Raw genomic sequence first — 20,365 nt, 5'->3', positions numbered from 1 at the left:
ACTTAGTCAAAATGTTAAAATAACATTACAAAATCAAAATATTTAGTTAACATAATAGAACATGACATTACAACGTCTCTTACATTTGATTGAAGAGCACCTCTTAATGCAATTATTATTATTATTATTTAGTGCAACTTTTTGTAAGCTTTTCAAGTGAGTTTTTTTGGTCTAATTTCTTTAAAATCTAGTAGGAATTTATTGAAATCACAAGTTTACTTTTTGGAAGCTTTTTAAGTGAGTTTTTTTTTGTCTAATTTCTTTAAAATTTAGTAGGAATTTATTGAAATCACAAGTTTGATGGGTAATCCTTGCATAATGGAAGTGCCCTAGGGGTTTTTGAGGGTGCTGAATCCGTATATATAGTGAAAAAACCAGTTTAAATAACACAAATCAAGATTTCAGCTTTCTGTCGATAACGCGAAAGTCCAAAAAATGACACTAAAGACAACTCCAAAAAAAATTATTAAATAAATTAAATATATACACTTAAAAAAACATATGCAACAAGATTCCCAATATGTACAACACCATCTGTTATCAATACCACATTCTAAAAAACCTTAACTCACTTTATATAATATTTGTTTATAAGATATTTTTTTAATTAAAAAATTTAATTCAAAAAAACATAACTATTTTCAAAATAAATTACTAAAGTTCACCTCATAATTATTGATTAATTAAATTAAAATTTTGAAAACTCTATTCTAAAATCTTCACTTGTTAACATAAATTAAATCATAAAATAATGACAAGACAAAATAAAATACAAACCTATATACCAAATACATGGATCATTGTACATTCTCTCCATTTAAATCATAAAATAATGACAAAGCAAAACAAAATACAAACCTATATACCAAATACATTGATCATTGTAAGTTCTCTCCACTGTCAATAATTAGCAATTTTTGCCATTAAACATCTCGATAATATTGTGTTTATTACAGTGATCATCAGATTTCCGGTGCCTGCTATTAAAAAAAACCTGTTGCAAGTGTGCAGATACCTACAAGTTTGCACACTTGTATAAACAGCTCTAATATTATCGGCAGCTTAGACCCATTAATCCTACCGTTAATCTAACTAATGAAACATCCTTCATATTTGCAGGATTTTGGGGATTAACAGAAGGATTTCTGCGCCGAAGCTCTGAGACCCAATTGATTGGAGTACATGACTTTGGCCTCTGGTGATAGGCACTCAACTTCATGGCGGTAGAAGCTGATGAGCTGCTCCAGGCTCATGCTCTGGGTCGTCTCGTCATTTTTCCCCAGCATCCATGTCAGATGCTCGAAAACAACAGTGTCGCAGGGGAGCGTGAGGGCTCCCTTGTGGTTGAAACCAAATTCCTCCTCGGCCTTCGCCAGCAAGGCCTTAAAGACGGGATAATTCAGGTAAGCCGTTGGGATTATGAACCGTTTCAGCTCCTTTCCCACATAAACGGCCAAATATCCGGCGGGAACATCTTCGGGACAGTTGTCGCTTTTTCGTTTCAGGTTTCCATAACCGATGCCATTAATGGCCGCCAGAGCTTCCCTGTGGGCACTGGCGAGCTGCTGCCATTTCTTCACTATCTGTCGCAGGCGCACAATTTGGCGGATCTTGTTGGCCTTGCTTCCTTTCATTTTTTCAATCACTTTGAGGAAGCTGAGCAGATTTTATAGTGATACTCCAAACTTGAGAACTAGACTGATAGGCAAAGTTCTCCCGAAAAAAAGGGGGCAGGACTTTCTAAATCTGATCTTGTAAACAAACCAAAGTTTGCTGAGAAAAACGAGACAGACCCAGTGCCAAATATCTTTTGCCCTGTAATCCCACCTACCAGATCCAATAAGGAAGACAAGGCTGTTATTATTGTAGAAGCAATTCACAAAACAAATTTTCCCAAAACAACAATAATAAATTGGTAGAAGTCTAGCTCACAGGCTTTGTGAATGGGTATACTTTCAGACAGCCCTTAAGATAAGTCACTCATTAAATCTTAACCCAAAAAATGAAAATGTGCCCTGTAATGCCACCTAACAACCCAAAAAAGAAAATGCGCCTTGTAATCCCACCTACCAGATCAGATTATTTTTGCAGAAGTAATTTGAAAATGAAACAAAATAAATTTTCTGAAAAAAACAATAATAAATTGGTAGATTTCTAACAGAAGCACAGTGTCATATGCTTTTGCATTGACTATGAACACTGTTAAGGCACTATGCGATAAGTCACTCATTAAATCTTAATCTTAAAGAAACACAAAAATCTGATATCTTATCTGCCCGAGATGTCATTATTGTAAAAGCAATTCAAAATAACACAAAATAAATTTTCTGTAAACAACAATAACAAATTGGGAGAACGCTAGCTCAAAGGGTCACTGGTTTTTGGAATTTTCTGTAAACAACAATAACAAATTGGGAGAACGCTAGCTCAAAGGGTCACAGGTTTTTGGATGGACTGTGAACAGGATACCATTAACACACTCTTTTGCTATAGGTCACTCATCAATGCTTAATCTGAAAAAGAAAATTTGCCTTGTAATTCCACCTTCTAGATTGAGAAAATTCTAGATCACAAGATCACAGATTTTGGATTGACTGTAAATATAAATAGGCTGTTAAGACACTCTTTGCCATCTCGAGAAAAAAACCACAAAAAAACTCTAATGATATACCGAGAAAGAACAAAATGACGAGTTTCTAAATCGGATCTTGCACAAACTGGCAGGATTTTCTTTATCGGCTCTTGCACTGCCTTGACCAACCAAGGTTTGTGAAGAAAACCGATCCAGACCCACAATCAAATATGCTCTGTGCTGTAACCCTGACGCACCAGATGCTTTAAGTAGTTCGAATTCAGCACCTTTGCACCGCACTCCCCGCAGGATTGCTTGGATAATCTACTAAAATAATCAATCCAAATGCCAGAATTGGCTCCTTCTCTATATAATATTGTCACGACTCTGGCACTGATGATTGAAAAATATAGACCTCGATGACAAATGTGGGAATCCATTGCCCCCAATGATTGAAAAATATAAAATTCGAGGACCGAGAAGCCTTCGGAAGGAATCCAAATTAACCCAAAAAAATAATCGAGAAGCTACTGGCATCTGGACTAGTGTCAATCATAAATGCAAGCTCGCAAGTTGAGAAATTAAAAAAGAATTCATGTGACGATCAGCGTAGCGTTGGGATTACAGTCGGATGAACATCCAACCGCTCTGTGCACGAATCTCTATTATTTGCCTAGGGATTCTGATTCCCTGCTTATGGTTCTATGGTTCCGGGCGCCACTTATAATTGATGTAAAGCTTTGAAAAGAGTGCGTCGACTTTACTTTAATGGCGAAACCCCATATCTTTATCCTCATTCCCACAACTGCATGTGCGGTTCTGAAATCGTCGTATATTTTAAGAAATTTCCAGACTCCATGGCCCGCGGGGAAGAGATACTTGCAGGTAAAATGATTTTAAAAATTTGGAGCAATTTATCACGAAGTTTGGAAACTGCTTTTGTAATCATTACGTTGTGCTTTTCTCAAGACTTCATAAATTGGTGCTCTGTGCCAAGAAGAAATCTAAGGCTACCATACTTTCACGCAATTCAAACTCTCACATGCTATCTTGCTTAGAAATCGACGCAGTAAAAAGCTGCGGAGTTGCAGATAGTCCTGAAACACATACAGTGTATCAATAGCTTAAAAATGGCGTTGTGTAACATGCAATGCATGAATGGGTTATGAATCGTTTTGTATTTTTATAAAAAGAATTGCTTTTTATGTTGTGTTTTGAGATGATTGTATAGTTAATTTTTGGGTTGAGAAATTAGGATCTAGATGCATTTAAGTTGTTAAAATTATTTGGGGATCATACTTCGGCTTGGATATACTAGCCTTTAAAATGGCTAGAATTTTTACTATAGAGTTTTGAACTGGTGACCTTTATGTATCACAAAGAGTACCATAACAGCGTATCACCATCTATTACTCCGGGTTGAAACTTTATAATTTTAGTTTACCCCATGCAATGAGTGCTAAGTGGACTAATCTAAAATCATGAGAAATTAGTTAGTCAAGACTATCTCTCATAGAAATAGTCATAGATGAATGACTTAACACAATTGAATCCCAGAAAAATGACATCTAATATAATGCACTGCAAAAACCCCTCAATACTTAAATTTTAGTTTAATTATTTATTATTATTAAATGAATGGTATAAATTTAATTTCCACAAAATTACTTTAAATATTCATAGTAATATACGTAAATTAAAAGTTGAAATTTATCTTCAAAGTGGTTATATTCATTTGGTCCCTTTAATAAAATTAATTAATTAACAAAAATGTCATATGAACAAGTGAATTATGCTTTTATGGACATGTAATACTAATAAACCATCTTATTATAACAAAGCTTATTTATAGATTAATAATCTTCATTATAAAGTGTGGCTAAATTTCTATGATTAAACATCTTGTTACATTTGTATATATGTTTAACTTATACATTAATTATTTTTATTATTTAACCAGTATAGATCCATCTTAAGCACAAATCTAACATGAGTCGAGAGGGATCAAAATTCTTCAAGTGCAAACTTATTTTAGAGTACAATAAACAATGTGTAATTTTCATTGTTTAATTTGTATTTTGGAAAGTTATAGAGGTTACATAACTTAAACTTGTAAGTCCAAAAAAATCTTTGTTTGATTTTAACAAAAAAAAATGTATGCCTAAAAAGGATTAACTATAAAATACTAAGAAGAGTTCAAATGTTTTAACCATAAAAACTTATATTTTTCAATTGCTCACATTAAAATGAGTTTTCCAATATTTTTTTAAGTATACTTCAATATTAATTCATAATAAAATATTTTATTCATAACCCACATTGAATATTTTATTTTAACATTTTCTTTATATATAGATATACATGAAGTTTCAAATACCGTGGGAAAATACCATGGGTTGTTAAAACCTGGAACCCAAAAACTGCCTATAGTAAAACTTCAAATATATCTATATAAGAAAAAAATGTTAAAAGAAAATATTTTAATGTTGTATATAATAAATATCCAATATGAGTTATAGATAAAATATTTTAATATGAATTAATATTGACTTATATTTAAAAATATATTAATAAAAAAAACTCATTTAAATGTAGTGGATCTATATTGGTTATTGCTGACATTGTTTTTTTATTTAGAGAATATTTTATTTTTATTTTAAGAGGGACTTGTGTCAAATCCACATTTAGCACAGACATACTTACACATCGCCTTCACGCTAGGTTGTAAAATGAGCCTCTAGGCTCAATAATAATTTATTTTAATTTAAGGAGTTTTTATGATTTTCTTTTTACTTTTAATAAATGTAAGATGTATTGTGTAGTTAACTGCTTTGATGTTTCTTATTTGTTGGTGTCATTTAATTTATATTATTGTAGTTTTATTTTAGAGTTTTTTTATCTTAATTTGGTTAAACAATTTTTGTTAGATAATATATTTTAAATATATAACTCAATTTAGTATAAAACATTTTAATTGTATATAAAAAACTAAAAAATTAGACAAATTTAACATCTATCTATATAAACATTAAAATTCAAACCAATTTAATATCTATATAAAAACATACGCATGCCCAAAACACTATGAAACTCATAACAATGAGACTAAAACTTTAAAAATAGACCCACCTTAAAAATGACTTCACGTAAAGGTTTGGTAATGCACGTTTTGTAGGTAGCAGTTCTACACTCATCCATGCAGCTCAGCTTTGGCTAGTGGATAAAATATTTCAAATTTAATAAGTCAACGGACCTATATGGTTGGAAATAAATTTTATAGTTTCAAGATTAATTAATTATTCTTCCTAAACTATTGTGCGCATTAAAAGGCATTTATTAAAAGTCACTTAACCTGAACATGGCATGGCTCTGAAGTGATACGTGTTGTACGGAGTTGAAATAGCATCGTCTCGTCTACTCCATGTAACCAGGTTTGTCATGATCTAAACATGTTTTCAATTAGAATTCAAGCATGAAGATCGTGCGAATCAACTTTAATTACTTCAAATAAAAAAATGGACCCCATGGATCCGATTAATTGGGTTTCAAACTTTAACCAACAGATGGGTTCAAATATCGTAGATATATGAAGTTTTTTTATTTATTTACATGGTTACTTATTATTGTTATTACCCCCAATAAACTGTCTTAGGTTGTATTTTGGAGATGCTTGTGAATATTATAATCTCAACAAAAATGAATGAATGGAAGGAATGATGTTTGTCCAAGCTAGATAACCACTTCTATTATGCTTAACTCTAAACCTGAGTAAACATCGCCAGACTACAAGGCTTTAGACAACCACTTACTCATAGTTTGAGGATTAAGTGAACATGGAAAATACTGAACACACCAACAGATACATAAGACCATGTGATGGTCGGCTGCAACCAGTAAAGAGGTCTGCAAATTTATTTCCTAATGCACAGATAGGATGACAGCTCTCTGGCACTAAGTAAATAGAAACCTGGATAACACATTCAATTATACATACTAGAATTCAACACAGAGGTGGGATAATAGCCCCTCTAGTGCTAAATACTAGCATTTGCACCACATGTTGCAAAGGAAACGTCGTAAGGCAATGATATAAAAAACAATAGCATAGAAGAAAGAAGTCAAAATTTTATGCAAATGACATAAGAAACAACAGCATAGAAGAAAGAAGTCAAATTTTTATGCAATTTTGTTTCTTTACCGGTGTTTATTTGTTATCATCAACAAATGGCTAGATCATCTATTCATATTACCAAGTGCTTTCAGTTCATAAGGTTTATCCTAAGGTCCTTGATGGATGCCAATACTGTCTTCTGACATTGCTTGATGAACATTTGACAAAGGATGAGAACAATGATGTAATTGAAATTCAAAGATTATGAATAAATAAGGAAGACCTTTATATAAGGGAAATTAACTCAATATGTTCATTTTAAAGATATGCTATCACCAATATTAATATTCATTAGGTTGGGGACAAATAGAAAATTAGCATTAGGTTTCTAACATCCAAATGGTCTCACCATTGTTTGAATTAAGCACTCCTAGTGATAAAAAGAGTGAAAATATGTTAAAAATTGGATTCTATGAGCTTCTAGAGGCCATTATGTTGTCAAAGATTGCCCGAGGTGAGAATTAATCAAGTGTCGGATACCCAAAAAACTAGCCATTGGATTTAGTAAACTACAAGTAAAGCATGTTCAAGGTGTAAGATCGAATTTACCATAATGAGCATAGACAAACTAACTAGTGGACAGGTAGTCAAACAAACTATGTGCTTCTAAAGGCATTATGTCGTCAAATATTGCAGATGCCCCAACATGAGAATTAAACAGGTGGATGATACTAGAATTAGGTGGATGATACTAGAATTTGAATGTGTAACATCAAAGTTTCAAATGGCTAGTTTATAAAGAGAAAATTAGTAAGAAAGGAGCAGGGTAATCTTATATAATTTCATTGGCTTCACATTTGAACATTATGTTGTTCTAAACCATGATACCCTTAACTCATATATTAATTCAATGGAGTTGCCCTCTGTCAGGCTTGCCTGGGCATGTATTTATTTATGTGAGGTTGTGGCTAGTATCACAGTCACATGTCTCTGCCTTTCGTTTGCATGGATCTATGCTGGGCCCTGGCCGACCGGTAGTCTGCTCTACTTTCCATTGGTGCAACAGTGAGACAGAGCCTTGAACAAAAGTTCAGTCTGGTAACGTAATAGAAAAGGCATATGTTCTTGACTTAAAGGGATGACCGGCTGGTGATCTCATATGTCGTTTTCCCATTTTCTGAGCATTCACATCCACCACTTCTTTAAGTATCACTTGTGTTACAAGCGAAAGTTAGATTGCTTCTCTGTGTTGAATGATCCACTCAAGAGATTAATTTGGGTGTTAGGATGTTTAGCCAGTTTATAATTGAAATCGTGTAGAAAATTAATGAGAATTTGAAATCACTATTTTATTTCTGAAACGAAAAAACGATTTAAACACATTAATTTTTTTCACCATATTCCGATGAGAACTAGGCCATCAGGGCAAAATTGTAGTTTCAATAGATAATGCATCTCCTCAATCGCGTAGTCTAAACAGATCACAATTTTGCTAAAAAAAAAAATAGAAATTCTAATATGATTTTGAGAAAATCTCACAGAATTTTTTGAGAATCTCGGATACCACTGTCAAGCTTCAGGATTTTGGGGTGCCCTCCTCTGTTTTCAAAGTCTTAATTTATATTGGAGAAGGGAATGACCAATGTCTTTTTATTTGCATTTTTGTTATACACTAAAAGAACTACTAGTACCCTTTTATCCACAATTTCTCTATACAAGGAGCATAGATTTAAATTTCCCAAAAAAAATAACCTGTTACAATTTTACAAAATGTTAAAAGACACAACAGCATGAATACAGGGTATGCCAGCTTCCTTTTAAAAGCTTTGCACATGAAATCGAGCTCGAAACCAGATCTACATAATCTTATATAATGTGACCATGATCTTGCAACTGATGCATGAACTCCCTCTCCTGGGTAACAAATCTGGCTAAAGCAAACTTCCCAGCACTTTTATAGGCATCTATAACTGCCTTGAACATGAATTCGTTTGGCTGAAAACCCTTCTGTTTCATTTTGTAAAACATTCTCCTAACACCGTCTACCAACCCTAGCTTCCCATAGCTAATTGTCATACTTGCATAAGTAATTGTATCTGGTTCAAGACCTTTGGCTTGCATGATCATGAACATGTTGTAAGCTTCATTAATCCTCCCAGCACTACCAAGTGCATATATAACAGCATTGTAAGAAGACACATCAAAATCCAACCCAGAACCTCTCAGTTCATCACAAGCTTCCAAAGCTTCAGCATGCATCCCCACTGTAGAAAAGATTGTCATTCTCAAGGCCTGAATACCATGTGGAAGCTATACAAGGAGCATAGATTTAAATTTCCCAAAAAAAAAATAACCTGTTACAATTTTACAAAATGTTAAAAGACACAACAGCATGAATACAGGGTATGCCAGCTTCCTTTTAAAAGTTGTGCACATGAAATCGAGCTCGAAACCAGATCTGCATAATCTTATATAATGTGACCATGATCTTGCCACTGATGCATGAACTCCCTCTCCTGGGTAACAAATCTGGCTAAAGAAAACTTCCCAGCACTTTTATAGGCATCTATAACTGCCTTGAACATGAATTTGTTTGGCTGAAAACCCTTCTGTTTCATTTTGTAAAACATTCTCCTAACACCGTCTACCAACCCTAGCTTCCCATAGCTAATTGTCATACTTGCATAAGTAATTGTATCTGGTTCAAGACCTTTGGCTTGCATGATCATGAACATGTTGTAAGCTTCATTAATCCTCCCAGCACTACCAAGTGCATATATAACAGCATTGTAAGAAGACACATCAAAATCCAACCCAGAAGCTCTCAGTTCATCACAAGCTTCCAAAGCTTCAGCATGCATCCCCACTGCAGAAAAGATTGTCATTCTCAAGGCCTGAATACCATGTGGAAGCCCACTTTTACGTGCAACATCGAGCTGCTCTACTGTATCCCTTGGAATGCCTCCTCTCTTCAGAAGAATTCCCAGTGTTTTGTATGTATTCTCATTGGGTGAAGCCTTTAGTTTTAACATTTGATGAAAAACTTCAGCAGCCTCTCTCAATCTTCCATCTGCAATGAACAGGCTAATGACGCTATTAAAAGAAAGAACGTTAGTAAGAAATCCCGATTCTAACATTTCCTTTGCAATTTCAGTGGCTTCATTAAGCCTTCCATTCTTTTTTTATAAGGACAACATCATGGAAAAAGAAAATTCATTTGCCTGCTGCTTTTCCTTCAAGACTTTGAATACTTCTTGTGCTTCAGTCACCATATCAGTGCGAGCATAAAGGTCAAGCATATAGCCTGATAAAAAGGCATCTGGTTCAACACCCAATTTCTGTATGTGTTTGTACGTTTCTTGTGCTTCCTTCAAAAAACCACGTTTACTATAAACCTTAATCAAAGAACTATACACCACAGAGTTCCCTGCAAAACCAGCTTTTTGAATTATTTGAAAGTAACGTACAGCTTCTTCCACACATCCAGCTTCAGCGAATGCATTTATCAAGGCACCATAAACAAAAACATCTAGCTCCACACCTGCGTTAACCATCTTTTCAAACATCTTCTCTGCCTCTGCAGCTCGACCCAATCTTCCATAGGCGGCAATAACAGCACAAAATGATGAACCCTGGAGGTTGGGAGTGGATCATAAGCTCCCGGAAGAAACTTGGAAACTGAGGAGGCCAGGCTATAATGACACTGGGTAGCAGACCCCGCAATTACAAAGGAAAAGAACATACAGTAGGTAATGTTAAACGTATGTAACTGGTAAACAAGCTGCAATTATTAAACGGAGATCAGGTTGGCCGATACCACATATCCAAATCGAAGATTTATAACTCTTTATAACGTAGACAACTCCTTGAAATATGTAAACGATATAACATATGGGCAAACACGAGTAAGCAAGGAATTGAGTATACATCACATTATTTTCTGAAGATATAACCGAAGACGCAAACCCCGAACTGGGTATACATATTTAGCAAAGATTCAAAAACAAATTTAAGCAAATGGTGTCGTCGACTGCTGGCCATGGTAGCCATATCAAACCGCAAAATAATTAACTGGCACAGCTCTATAAACCTTCATCGTCACAAAAGAGAATAACAGGAAACTACATAATTTCAGAGCAGAATAAGCTCTGGGTAATATCTGAAATGATAATCACATGGTCATAGCAAAATTTATTTACATTTGGGAAAAAACCCATTAAAAGCTCTAACCCTCTTCTAAATTGAGCTTTTTGGCTACGAAACAGGCATCCCATAGATGTAGAGAGCCATAGCCACGCTTTAAGTTTCCCCTCCAACCAGGGCAAGTTCTTACCCATAACTGGAAACTCCGCCACTGTAGACACGTCGCCCTACCAAGCAGGTTGAGCCAGCTCCGGGTCCCAACGTCCTGCGTTGCATTTCAAATACAAGAAAACTGATTAGGGTATCTGATAGGGCTTGAACGCCTACAGTCACGAAGAACAAGGAAATAAGAGCAGAGAACCAGCTGAAAGATAAAACCAAAGCTTTTTACCTGTAAACATTTCTGATCCACCGCCAGACCATCAAACAGGACCCAAACAGAGTTACCGACCACCGAAACAGCACTGCGGAAAATGGCCGCATCAGAGCAACCTTCGCGGGTGGAATGCAAAACAAATGAAGTCATTCTCTCCACAGTTGGAGATGAGGAAACTCTGGCAAAAGCTCCACCGTTGGGTCGCATTGGAGCCACGCTTTAAATTTCCCCTCAAACTATGGCAAATTCTTACCCATAAGGAAACTCCGCCACTGTAGACACGTTGCCCTACCAAGCAGGTTGAGCCAGCTCGGGGTCCCAACGTCCTGCGTTGCATTTCAAATACAGGAAAACTGATTAGGGTTTATGATAGGGCTTGAACGCCTACAGTCACGAAGAACAAAGAAATAAGAGCGGAGAACCAGCTGAAAGATAAAACTAAAGCTTTTTACCTGTAAACATTTCTGATCCACCGCCAGACCATCAAACAGGACCCAAACAGAGTTACCGACCACCGAAACAGCACTGCGGAAAATGGCCGCATCAGAGCAAACTTCGCGGGTGGAATGCAAAACAAATGAAGTCATTCTCTCCATAGTTGGAGGATCTGAATCTGGCATCTTCGTTCATAATCCAGTCTGTCCTCTGTCTGTAAGGGGATTTTCCTTCATAAAACGCGGGAAATTTCTTCTGATCGATGCAGGATTTCTCTTCCGATGGAGGAAATTTGAAGCCCTGAAGATCCATTGAAAACTTTGCCTGCAAAACCCTCACTGGAGATAAAAGCTCATCAAGCTCCAAGCTCCTAGAGTCGGATGCCCAGAGACGCTGCCTGCTCAGGGAGATTTGAAGCAGCGAGAAAAACTGTGCGGCGATTTGAAGCAGCGAGAAAAACTGTGCCGAAAAAATATAAAAAACTAACCTAAACTACATCCAACGGTCTGGAACGTTTCAATCGTCTAACATCTAATCTGATGGCTCAAACAAGGACACGGTGGCAATTGGGGGAGTTGATTTCAGAGGGAAACGCCTTACGGCGTAAAAATGTTAGGTAGTAGCGGATCCTTTTTGTGAGAAATAATTTAAGCAAGTCACTTGCAACCATAATAATTGTTTTGCATATGTAAAAATCTCTCTCCATCATAAATTAATATTCTGATTGTTGGTTGTCGGGGAAAACAAGGCAATATATTTATGATGATAATGCTGGGATATTACAAAATGACAACACAAGATCGTTAGCTTGATTCTAATTGTTGTAACCTTATAATATGTTGATTACAATTTTAATAGCTTTCTTGTTTATGACGTACTAAACCATACATAAGGAAAACTAGAGACATAGTTTTACTCTGATCTTGTTTGCCCCAGTGCCCCATCTAACCTGATGATTTATCGAAAACCAGAGATACGTAGTTTTACTCTCATTTTGTTAGTTCCTAAGCTAACATGATGATGGGCCTTATGGTATCAATCCCACTGGCCTTATGGCATCTCATGTGCCATTGCCTTTGTTTACCCCCCTGGGAACATTTTGAATAGAGACTCAACTCATAACAACTTGAAAATGACCAAATCAACTGAGCTCCCCATGAATGACCAGAGCTACACGGCTGATTGCTCTTGACACCCTCCATATTTGGTGCTGTACACCAGCCCACCCATCACCACTATGATTGGCCTCATCACCTGCTACAAGCGCAAGCAAGTCACTTATACCAGGAAACGCTGTTGTCCCATACTTGTTGATTTTAGACGGCCCATATACCTGCATGCGAGCCAAACATATGTGCAACTCTGTTTTAATAACCTTGCATTTAAGAAACATCACAAACACAGCAATCATATATTTTGAACATATGTCCTTTACCAAGTGCTTATACCAAGGCGAACCAGGCAGCCCATCTGCGTCTGTAAATGCACGCTCTGCCATTACAAGATGGTCATTCAAGCTCCTCAGCTCTGCACTTTCATCCTCAAGAGCCTCCAGTTCCTGAATTTAGAGCATTATAAAGTTGTACCTAATCAATTACCATCCAAAAATTTAAAGGCCTTTATATCTCTTGCAGGGGTTTTGAAGAAGAAACCAAACCTGTGCTTTTTTCTTAATCTGCAACGCAGCTTTTCTGAGCTCAGCAATGGACTTATGCAATGGATTTGTAGACACGAAGCAAGGTGCATCGGCAGAGCTTAACTGTGATTCTAATGTATCCACATACAACTGTCCGAATTACAGGCCAAATATGTCAAAGAATTTTCAATGGATTTTCAAAATTTGCATCTTCTGATACTAATTTGCCAAGTATAAGCAGTTGATTTATAGCATATGGTATCAATTAGAATTAGACTGAACAAAACTTCCTACTATCAATTAGAAAAGAGTTAACAAACACTTTGCTGCCATTTATGTTCAGAACAGCAGATGAATTTATGTTAGGTTTAGATTTTATTTATTTAAAATGAAAAACTTAACATGAATTTTTGCTGGTTTTTTAATATATTTGTTTATAAAAAAGACAAAGTCTTCATTTAAACTAATCCAACATCTTTCCTACCTGCAGATTGTCGGCATACGTTGTATAGTTGAAAGGGAGAACCTTTGCATCCGCTAGCTTGAGCGCTGTTAGACCCCACATTGCTCCCACTGGACAATAGGTAGAAAATCAAATGTTTGATTATAATCATTAAATTTAACTCTCCGACCATCTTCAAAGGGGCCAGGGATGTCTGCCATGAACAAATTGCACAGATACTAAGACTTTACAGGTTGTGCTGTGGGATGTATGTTACTGCAACCTGTAAGCCTTTGGATCCACACAACTTGTGCATGGCTGATATTCCTTGCCAGAGGGCAATGTATGGAACGTTGACAATGTACTTACGTGCAACATGCCTATGAAAATGCGGGTTGCCATATTTTTCCATCCACATGTAATCATCATACAGAGAATGATATGCCGGAAAGTCTATCATCAATACATTGTAGAAATAAGTACAATAACTTGTTGATCTCTCTATTTGTATTTAATTTCAATTTCCTGTATTCTATGACTGTGATTTCTTTACCTTCTCCAAAGGTGAAGTCAGTGCCTGGAATTCCGGCATGCTGCACAAATGGGGCATAATCGGATCCCCCTCCACCTAACCTTTTAATCTGAGATGGAAATTTAGTAAGCTCTTTACAGCAATACCCAATTTTTATTGGCAATTTACAGCAATACCCGATTTTTATGGGCAAATATTAAGCACCATGTAGTCAAATCCGATGAGAATAATGTGATATTCAATTTGACCAGATGAAAAGAGAGTAAACCAAAACTAATCATTGACTTACTGTGTGGTACTTAATATTTGCCAAATTTCCTTCTGATAGGGAATCAGATTAATCATATTGATTTAAAACCAATGAGATGTAATCTTACTTATCCTTATCATTAATTGAAGCATAAAGTCATGAAACAAAACATGAGGACTTACAGAAGGATGGGAATCTTGGCTGGAAGAAGCCAAGATTAATCAGAATCAGATTAATCATATTAATTTAAAACCAGTGAGATGTAATCTTACTTATCATATCATTAATTGAAGGATAAGGTAATGAAACAAAACATGAACACTTACAGGAGGACGGGAATCTTGGCTGGAAGAAGCCCATGATTCATAGATTGTCTTTCCAGGATTGTCTGGATCTTCCACCTTTGCAAATCAGAGTATAATAATCAATTCAAAGTATAACGATCAGTATTTTACTGACAGTGGAAAGTAGAATAGACCCACTTGAATAAAATATCCAACTGACCTCTTTAGCTATATCCTGAATAAAATCGTCAAGTTGGGGTGTTGATTGAAGTTTAAACCCTGGGCCCTTGACAACTCATCAACATTGAGATATGCCACGGCTGATGAGAACAGTAAATCATAGTTCTGCTCCACCCATTCCGTGGATCCAATCTGCAATTTTTATTGGTTGATAAATAGCATATATCTCAGAAAGATTCTAAGTTTTGTGTTAATCACATTTATTTAACATAGAAAGAGAAAAGTAGTAAAATTTTCAGAACTTTTTTGGATTAATCTGGATATATATATATATATATATATATATATATATATATATATATATATATATATATATATATATATATATTTCAAAGTGAACTTTGTGGGGAATTTAAAAGAGTAAAGGGAACAGGACACCTACAGCTAATCCATAATTAAACAAATATTTAGTAGTAGTAATATTACTATTACTAGAGACTAGTTAAACTTACCCATCGATATAGACTCTTCTCTTGGTACAATGAGTAGCTATAATTATATTTTTGGAATCCCAAATGGATATCCTTGACACATACCTCCTCTATCTTAATCTAAACTACCATATTTATTCATGGATCAGATAACCGTCAAAAACAGAGCCCCAGAACATAATTGGGATGAAATACCGATTGCCAGAACATCATATTCCTCCACTCTTCATAAAGTAAATACAAGTTCTTACCAATGCGTATTCCTCTGCATCCAGTTACACAATAGTATACTTCTCTTTGGCTGCCAACCCTGTTTTAGCAACTTCCCTAGTCTCTGAGATATCTGAACAAGACAGAGAGTGGTTAACTTGGATATCTTTACGAATAGAAATAGGTTAGAAAAAAAGGGGGATTAAGCTAGCAATGATTCAGACTTCCAGAAGGGTTGCAGTTCCGCTATTCGGGTCACAGGCACCAAAAGTCCATGCATCGCGGTGGTTACCCAGCAAAACATACCTGCTTATCACCAAAGATATTTCAAGCTGTAATATATTTAGTGAAGACTTGCAACAGGAGTTAGATGATATTAACCATTGTTTCAGCGTTAAAATACGCTCCATGAATGGACATGCATTGATACACTCATGAAGTTAAAGTCCCAGAAGGTGATCCATACCTGTTAGGCTCCTCCGAACCTTTTATGAGTCCAAATACATCTCGAATTGGGGCAATGGTATGATTTGACTGAAATTACAATCAAACATCAATATGTAAGGATCTCTGCCTTGTATCAGAACTACAAAAGATATTCAGATTAATTGCAACAAACATTACATGAGAGGAAAGACAGCTGTTATACAGTGTGAATTTGATCTAAAATCACCAGAATGTAAGATTTCCATTAAAGAAAAATAAGTATAGATTTCATAGCTTCTCACCCAAATATAAAATGTACTGTAAGGAGAGTGCTAAACACCATGCTTCTAACTGGTTATGAAATATGCACATATCACTACATATGTCCTAAACTAATGGTTCCGTTGAGGGGGCCTAAGTTCTAAATCTTGTTTGGAGAAGGCAGTCTCATGGAAGCAAATAGCCGAGCCTTTCATGAGTAATGGAATTTATATCTCATGAAAATTCTAATCTCCTCCTACTTCGGAGATTCTGATAATCTCACTGTCTTTTCTCTTATTCCGGTCGTCGAATTTTGCTGGCCTTGTGCGGTTTTCTGCTTCTTCATATCGCCAAAGTAATGTCTTTTGCAGCCTTGCTACTCCGAAATCTTTCTCAGAAGACACTTTTCAGAATAATACGAAGCCCCTCTGTATAAGCATAGCCTAATATTATGCTTTGTGTGTAACAGAAAGCTAACTATCCACACCAGTTTTTAGAAAAATAGGAAGCTCCTCAATGAAACTATAGCGTAATATTGTACTTTCAGTGTTACAGGACGCTAGCTATCCACACCTTTAAATTAGATGAATTGTTAAAAGAAATGATGAAAGGGGCATATAAGTCAGTGATAGAGTAAGAGCAAGTACTATGTTTAATTCTTAGTTTATCCACTTTTCAACATGGTATTGGATTCAATAGGCTCCTCCAGGATGTTAGCAGTTCTGAGCAAGGGCGTTGGAAATCATGGAAAAATTGACAGAAACATACTTATTTTCCTGTATCTTCCTGGGGATCATACATTTTAATCTTACCGCTGTATAATGAACTAGAAGGATCCAACGCATACAAGTTACCATCCACCACAACGCTTAATTTTGTCCCTGCCTGCCTTGCAGGCCAACCATCTCCCATACCGTTTGGCATCTCCAGCCAAGAATCAGTAGCAGGATCATGTAAGGACCTTTGACGCTTTGAATCATGTAAGGTCTCAACCAATGATTTAAAGTTTGTGCTGGTTCCGTTACACTGCCCACTCAATCCGCTGGTTGAAATTCAATCTTTATTTCCTTCAACGGCCATAACGCTCCACCCTCACCTCGATCTCTGACACCTTCACCTCGATCTCTGACATGTTTCTACAGTTGCCGAAGATGAGAGAGAAACAATGGTGCCTTGAGTATGGCAAGCGCTGGGTAGTTTGATCCAACGGTAGACATTATTCGAATCGTCTAACATCAAATCAGACGGACGATAACGATGACAGCAAAGACCAGAGGAAAGTTCATCTCAGAGGGAACGCCTTACGGCGTAATCAAGAGCACATGAACAAATGCATAATAGGGACAACCTAGAACAAAGTAGAAATAGAAAGTGAGCAATCAACAACAAAAGAAGCTTGTATTAGCTGAAAATGAGGACCAAACACTACAAGTATGAAAGTAGTTACAGTCTCCAGAAGTTGAAGCTTATATCGAAATACAACCATCAACCCTGATTACATCTATTTTCTGGGTATATATAGAGCTTTATTACAAATATATGTTGTTGTTATATGCATGGAGAGGTCATAATTGACCACCAACCACCTTAACTCTCTGAAACAGTCTCTGCTACAATCTACATGTTTTAATGAACAAAATTGATCTTTTCAGATACTGTGTTGTCCTTCTTGAGCAGGTGGAGTGTAGTATGGAAGAAGCTCCATAACTGGGAAATGTTGTGATCTGCTCAAGGCTGGTCCTTTTCTTCTCGGCCATTCCATTTTTTGAATGCAGTTGTTGGAGATTAAATACGCCACGTATGGACGAACCAGTTACTTTCATCCTTCGGGAACATGTAATGATCGGGGCGGGATGAGTGCATGGCAGAACATAAACCATCGTTGGATCAAGTGAATGGAGGGCAAAGATCTGTTGGTGAGAAGAATCGAGCGAAAGCAGGAGAAGAATCGGGTGGAAATAGGATAAGACAAACGTGAGCCATTAAATCTCGGGTGGTCAGATCCGATGGCCATTGGGGGAATAAGGTGCACGGGAGATAATGAGCGGGGACAGGCGAATGGGTGGTAAGCGGTATGTATCGCACCACTTTTGGTGGGTGAGCAGTAAAGGTATGAGGGCGAGCGATGCGAGTTATCGGGTGACGCATGGCAGATGGGACAGGGTAAAAATTGCTTTGATCGCACATTATCACTTGGTTAGTTTGTGATAGCAGGAGGAGCAAATGTTGTTGGATTAAACAGATGGAAGGCGGAGATTGGCTTGCAGGAGATATCGGGAGATATGAGAGCGAAATGGACGAGGGTAATTGGATTAAATACGGGCGGATCCAAAGATCATCGGGGGCATAAGATGCGTGGGGGTTAATGTCACACATGGATATGATTTGCGATAACGATTAAAGCCCATACCTGATAAGGGATAAACTGTTTTTAAGAATATCACAATCAGCGGATGTCAGGGGAGGAGCCTTTATACACATGCGATCGCTGATAGCGACTAAAGCCTGGACCCGATTACACCATTGTAACATGATTTAACAATGATATTGCATCCGATAGGGGCAATCGGTAATTGGCCATCAGCAATGTTAAAGGCATGACTTATCAAGGAACTCCTGAAGGCTGTGATTGTGATTGCGATTGCGGCGGAGAGTCGTATGGGCGCGGGTTATATGTGGTTTTAACTTTAGCGCTTGGAGCTCAAAGATGAAGATTTTTATATGATTTCTGATAGCAAGTCCTGGGAAATGGAGGTGGAAGGAGGGTGGAAGAGGTGGAGGGGAAGGTGAAAGTGATCGGTATGAGCTTCCTTTGGGCCAAAACAAAGACCAAGCCCACTTCTATCCTCTGAAGATCCGCAACATGTATCAGAGTTAATACTGGCTCCTTCTGGGGATGAGATCCTCCCTGTGAGGTCTCAAGAACTTGCAGATCAATGCCTTTCCTGTGAAAAACAAATTAGAAAAATGTACTAGTGTTCCATTTGGCATGGATTCTACTTTGCTTACACTAAATTGATAAAACAAAATATTTACAACTTTAAGGCCAAAAGACCTTAAACCACATAAATTTTCAGAAAACGCCCATTAATTGGGCCATAAAAAATTGCTTCTCCTCCCATGCTTTTTAGCATGAAGGTATTGTTCCCTTGAATCTCAGAAATGATAAAAGGCCCTATCCAGAAAGCGTTAAAGTTCCCATGATTTCTTTTCTTTTCTTTTAGTGCATCCCACTTCAGAACCAAGTCTCCAACTTGAAAATTATTTGTTTTTGTCCTTCTGTCAAAAACTTTCTTGATCTTCCTCTGATGTGTTGCAGACCTTTCAATTATCTGTTCTCTGATCTGATGAACCTCTGTTAAGTCAGTGATCCCTTTTGCCATTTCTTCTTCCTCATTATGTTCTTTTTCAATCAGAGGAAGGAGAAAAGGGTTTATTGGTCTCAAATTTTGCTTGAAAGGTATGGTGCCTTTCTCTAAAGGAATCTTATGCAGGATGATTTTTTTATCATACGTTTTCAGGTCACTATATTTCCAGGGAAAGACATCACCAAACTGCCTCATTAAATTGCAGTATTCTGGACTTTGTTTAGCAGACAGATGAGTGGATAGATTTACATATTTTGGCTAACCTGGACTCCCTATATTATGCTTACAGATTGCAAACTGATCTTCATTTTGGGAAGCTTTATAAGGAATGTCATTTTAGTCAAATAGTCTTTCTAGAGGAATTAGACGCTTAGGAATATGATTATTGGGAAGCTGGACAATATTATCTTTGCCAATCTTATTTCTAAGCTGGAATTGGGGGCTTTCTTGCAAGGCTTCATTCTCTGGGTCAATTTGCATGTCAGAAAATTCATCAATGACTGGCAAGAATCTGTTCACTTCATCATCATCCTCAAAAAATTTCCAATGGTGGACATTATCAGGCAAGGACATGAGTTGTAACAAGACCTTCTGAGATTCTTCAATTTGGAGGATACATGCTCCAAAATCAGTGTCCACAACATAAAT

At 36.6% G+C, this 20,365-nt stretch overlaps 2 protein-coding genes, 1 long non-coding RNA gene and 1 pseudogene across 3 annotated transcripts; all 4 read right to left on the bottom strand.

Annotated features, from left to right (window-relative positions):
- Positions 1-924: 924 nt before the first annotated feature.
- Positions 925-1,955, bottom strand: LOC149176036 (protein SMALL AUXIN UP-REGULATED RNA 12 pseudogene; annotated as a pseudogene).
- Positions 1,956-9,151: 7,196 nt separating this feature from the next.
- Positions 9,152-10,185, bottom strand: LOC149176035 (pentatricopeptide repeat-containing protein At1g73710-like). Its single transcript, XM_089421322.1, has 4 exons — positions 10,147-10,185; positions 9,953-10,051; positions 9,498-9,859; positions 9,152-9,350 (listed from the first exon to the last, which is right to left on the bottom strand). Exons 1-4 carry the CDS (start codon positions 10,183-10,185, stop codon positions 9,152-9,154), a joined length of 699 nt encoding a protein of 232 aa, XP_089277448.1.
- Positions 10,186-12,495: 2,310 nt separating this feature from the next.
- On the bottom strand, positions 12,496-15,477 carry LOC149176034 (putative glutamate carboxypeptidase LAMP1). The gene is made up of 9 exons (XM_089421321.1): positions 15,474-15,477; positions 15,002-15,060; positions 14,824-14,898; positions 14,269-14,356; positions 14,085-14,168; positions 13,758-13,846; positions 13,295-13,423; positions 13,073-13,195; positions 12,496-12,970 (listed from the first exon to the last, which is right to left on the bottom strand). Exons 1-9 carry the CDS (start codon positions 15,475-15,477, stop codon positions 12,779-12,781), a joined length of 843 nt encoding a protein of 280 aa, XP_089277447.1. The 3' UTR covers positions 12,496-12,778.
- A 266-nt stretch (positions 15,478-15,743) lies between these two features.
- On the bottom strand, positions 15,744-17,434 carry LOC149176033 (uncharacterized). The gene is made up of 4 exons (XR_016258041.1): positions 16,391-17,434; positions 16,129-16,196; positions 15,887-15,968; positions 15,744-15,795 (listed from the first exon to the last, which is right to left on the bottom strand). It is a non-coding gene; the product is annotated as an uncharacterized LOC149176033 (long non-coding RNA).
- Positions 17,435-20,365: the final 2,931 nt, after the last annotated feature.

The sequence above is a fragment of the Pinus tabuliformis genome, chromosome 4_1 (assembly GCF_031772625.1).
Source record: "Pinus tabuliformis cultivar Carrire ecotype Pingquan chromosome 4_1, CPIR1, whole genome shotgun sequence".
Classification (NCBI taxonomy): Eukaryota; Viridiplantae; Streptophyta; class Pinopsida; order Pinales; family Pinaceae; genus Pinus; species Pinus tabuliformis.
Note: the sequence above shows the minus strand (reverse complement) of the source record. Positions and strands in the feature narration are given on the sequence as shown.